The sequence below is a fragment of the Colobus angolensis genome, unplaced genomic scaffold (assembly GCF_000951035.1).
Source record: "Colobus angolensis palliatus isolate OR3802 unplaced genomic scaffold, Cang.pa_1.0 Scaffold19, whole genome shotgun sequence".
Taxonomy (NCBI): Eukaryota; Metazoa; Chordata; class Mammalia; order Primates; family Cercopithecidae; genus Colobus; species Colobus angolensis.
In genome coordinates this window covers 3,636,497-3,640,002 of record NW_012115043.1, presented here as the reverse complement: position 1 = coordinate 3,640,002, position 3,506 = coordinate 3,636,497, and the positions used below count along the sequence as shown (strand labels likewise).

The window sequence follows — 3,506 nt, the reverse complement described above, 5'->3', positions numbered from 1 at the left end:
AATGGCCAATAAGTATATGAAGGAATGCTCAACATCATGTTATTATGGAAATATAAATCAAAGCCACAATGAAACCTTTCATACCTAATAAGATGGCTACAGTTAAATAAAAAGGCAATAACAAGTGTTGGTGAGGATATGGAGAAACCAAAACCCTCTTATATTGCTGGTAAGAATTAAAAATGGTATCACAGATATGTAAAGTTTAGCAGTTTATAAAAAAATTAAGTGTAAAATTACCATATGACCCAGCAATTCCATTTCTAAGTATATGTCTAAGAATATTGAAAACATGTTCCCACAAAAACATGTACATTAATATTAATAGAAGGAATATTCATTAATTAGAAACAACCCAAATGTCCATCGACTAAGAAATAAGTGAATTTTATTATATTCTATGGATAATATTTTATATAATGGGATATTATTCAGCTCTATAAAAGGAATAAAGTACTGATCCATGCTACAACATGCATGAACCTTGAAAATATTATGCTAGGTAAAAAGCCATTCACAAAAGGTCACATAACGTATGGTTTCATTTATATGAAATGTGCAGAAGAGGTAGGTCCATAGAGACAGAAATAGATTAATGGTTGCCAGGGGCTGAGGGAGTGGGATGAAATGGGGAGTGACTGCTAATGGGGACAGAGTTTCTGTTTGGGATGATGAAAATGTTCTGGAATTGCATAGTGGTGATGGTTACTTGAAAATATACTAAAAACCACTGAATTGTATACTTCATAAGGGTGAATTTTATGGTATTGGAATTATACCTCAATAAAATATAAATAAAGTAAATGGGAAGGTGTCATTTTTTTCTTCCCAGCAACCAATGGAAAGAAACCCTCCCATCAGCCTACTAGCCCTCATTTTAGGGTGACTAGACCAATGTTTCTCAAATTATCCATAATAAGGAACTATTTGTTTTTTTTGTTTTGTTTTGATCTGACTATCATGGATCAATATTTTTTAACAAAATAGAAGAAAATTTAATTACTAGAAAAATATGATAAAAAAATTAAAGATGTACAATTGAGAAGCCCAATGTTTTTATTATTAGACGTAATAGGCATAAAAATTCTAAAAAATTTTCCAAATTCTTACCCTCAATTTTTTTTTTTTTTTTTTTTTTTTGAGGCAGAATCTTGCTGTGTTGCCCAGGCTGGAGTGCAGTAGCCGGATCTCAGCTCACTGCAAGCTCCGCCTCCCGGGTTTACCCCATTCTCCTGCCTCCCGAGTAGCTGGGACTACAGGAGCCCGCCACCTCGCCCGGCTAGTTTTTTGTATTTTTGAGTAGAGATGGGGTTTCACCGTGTTAGCCAGGATGGTCTCAATCTCCTGACCTCGTGATCCGCCCATCTCGGCCTCCCAAAGTGCTGGGATTACAGGCTTGAGCCATACTCTCAATTTTTTTACTCATTTCAGCAAGACTGGTAAGCCATAATCTGTAGACAAATGCCAGTCGGTAGAATGTATTCTGAATAGAACTGGTCTAAACCATGGTGAACTCCCAAAAGGACCAGATGCCTGGGGGAGAGGGATTGTAAAAGGTCTTTAAGTAATAAATATGGTCTTTCCTGTTTACTTACAGACCACCATTGCTGATATTGAAACTATTCTAAGAGTAACAAAGGAAAACAAAATGAGATTTGAAGAGGAGCAACAGTCCAAAGATGATAAAAATCTCTCTAAACCCAAGAAATGATCCTGGAATACAATACATAACATTTTGGATCCCAGTCTGGAATAAAAAGGGCAATTTTTTTTTTTCTGTTAGAAATAAAAGCCAGGGGAAATTGGTTTGCTTTGTGTGCTAGGAGGTGAATCAGAACAGATTATAATGAAATGCTCTTTTTAAAACATTGTTTATTAAAAGATCTTATTTTACTTATTAAACCAAAACTTATTTGTGTTTTCATTTGAGAGTGTTGAACAATCCCTTCTTCTTCTCAAACTCAGAAAAAAGTCATCTGATAAGAGAAGAAAGTTAAAAGTCTTACTGATATCACCTCCACATTTACTTCCTCACAGGTCTCAGGATCATGCAGCTTTTATTTTTTATGTTTTATAAAGTTTTCCCCTATTTCTAATAGTTATTCTGCATTTATAGGTTTGAATAAAGGCTTAAGCATTGCTATTTGTCAAAACACAAATACCTTTTTTTCAAAGCTTCAAATTATATTGAAATTATATTTATATGAGTTTTTCAGCGACTATCATTCATCGTGTTTTTGTTATACGAAGCCACTATTGTCTGCTATTGTTGCCATTTTTCAAAAAGTAGGATAAGCCAGCATCTAGTTAACCAAAGCATCAGAATGTATCTAGGTGGCAGTATTTGCTCTTAGTTTCAGATGGAGTGTAACTCCAGCTCTGTAGCTTGAATAAACATTTGTATTCTCTAGTTCTCCAATTTAATACAGCAGCGGGATTTTTTCAAGTTTAGTTCAACATTACACTACCTTTAAAAAGGCTGATTGTTAAGATTAGGTAGTGCTGACACTAACTTTCAGCATTCACTTCATAATTGTCCAAAAATATTTCTACATCAGTGAGCTTTACTGAAGGGCGAAATAAAAGCAAATTACAACATCAAAACTACGTATTGTTTTAAATAATGACCTTTATAAATATTTTAGTGTATTGGGAAAAGGAGGAGGATTTTTGCCTATGGAATTTCAATAATTTGTTAACTATGCTTCAGCCACAGGCTAAGAGTTTCTGTAATAAAATTAACATTTCTCTGTGTGATCTTTTGTTTTGCTATAGTTGGAAATACATTAATTAGCCAGGTTTCCTGCCTGTGCTAGGTACAACACTGACCTCTTTTTCTTGCCAGATCTCTCTCATCCATTCGAGGGGCCCATTGTCCAGACACTTGACAGATAGGAAGTACTACATGCCCATTAGAGTCGCGCCTCGATTGAAGCCAGAGCAACATAAGGTCCAAGAGACTCATTAGTTCACTGGCACAATCGTGTCCTGAGAGTAAATGAAACCCTCTGTCTCCTTATGGCTCTCATCTGCTCTGGACTTTAAAAGAAAACTGTCTCCGTTTTGTTCGGCACAGTAGTGGATCATTCACATGGCGAGAACCCCTGCTTAACAGTACAAAACTGTTAAATCTATCGGGAAGTTTTGCATGTGAATTTTGATTAGCACTCCCGAGGCTCAAGCTGCTGGCAATAGCGAAACGAGTTCGCCATTCTACACCATTGTTTTAGCCACTTGATTGGTTTCTCAGACAATGCCACTTTCCTCCTTTGCAGCTATCATTTGCATACACCACAGAATTCAGACCTGTGAAAGTGATTGGGAGCAAAGTTCTCTACCTAAACACCTACAGCTTCAAAATTAAAGGAGAAAAATTGGTATAATAAAACAATCACTTCAAGTAATTAAGTGGAAGAAGCCAGAGGATCAGATTAAATTAGTGACATGTTTTAATTACAGAACATTTGAAAAGAAGCAATAGTCCATTATCTTTTAACACAGATATG

At 35.5% G+C, this 3,506-nt stretch overlaps 1 protein-coding gene across 3 annotated transcripts in view; it reads left to right on the top strand.

The window, feature by feature from the left end:
• Nucleotides 1–2,755, top strand: part of IQCH (IQ motif containing H) — a 265,552-nt gene extending 262,797 nt beyond the window's left edge. For all 3 annotated transcript variants that reach the window (XM_011940351.1, XM_011940352.1, XM_011940350.1), the window contains one exon: nt 1,598–2,755. In XM_011940351.1, coding sequence (XP_011795741.1) covers nt 1,598–1,711 — 114 coding nt within the window. In that variant the 3' untranslated portion in view covers nt 1,712–2,755. The remainder of the gene's footprint in view (nt 1–1,597) is intronic.
• The last annotated feature ends 751 nt before the right edge of the window (nt 2,756–3,506 follow it).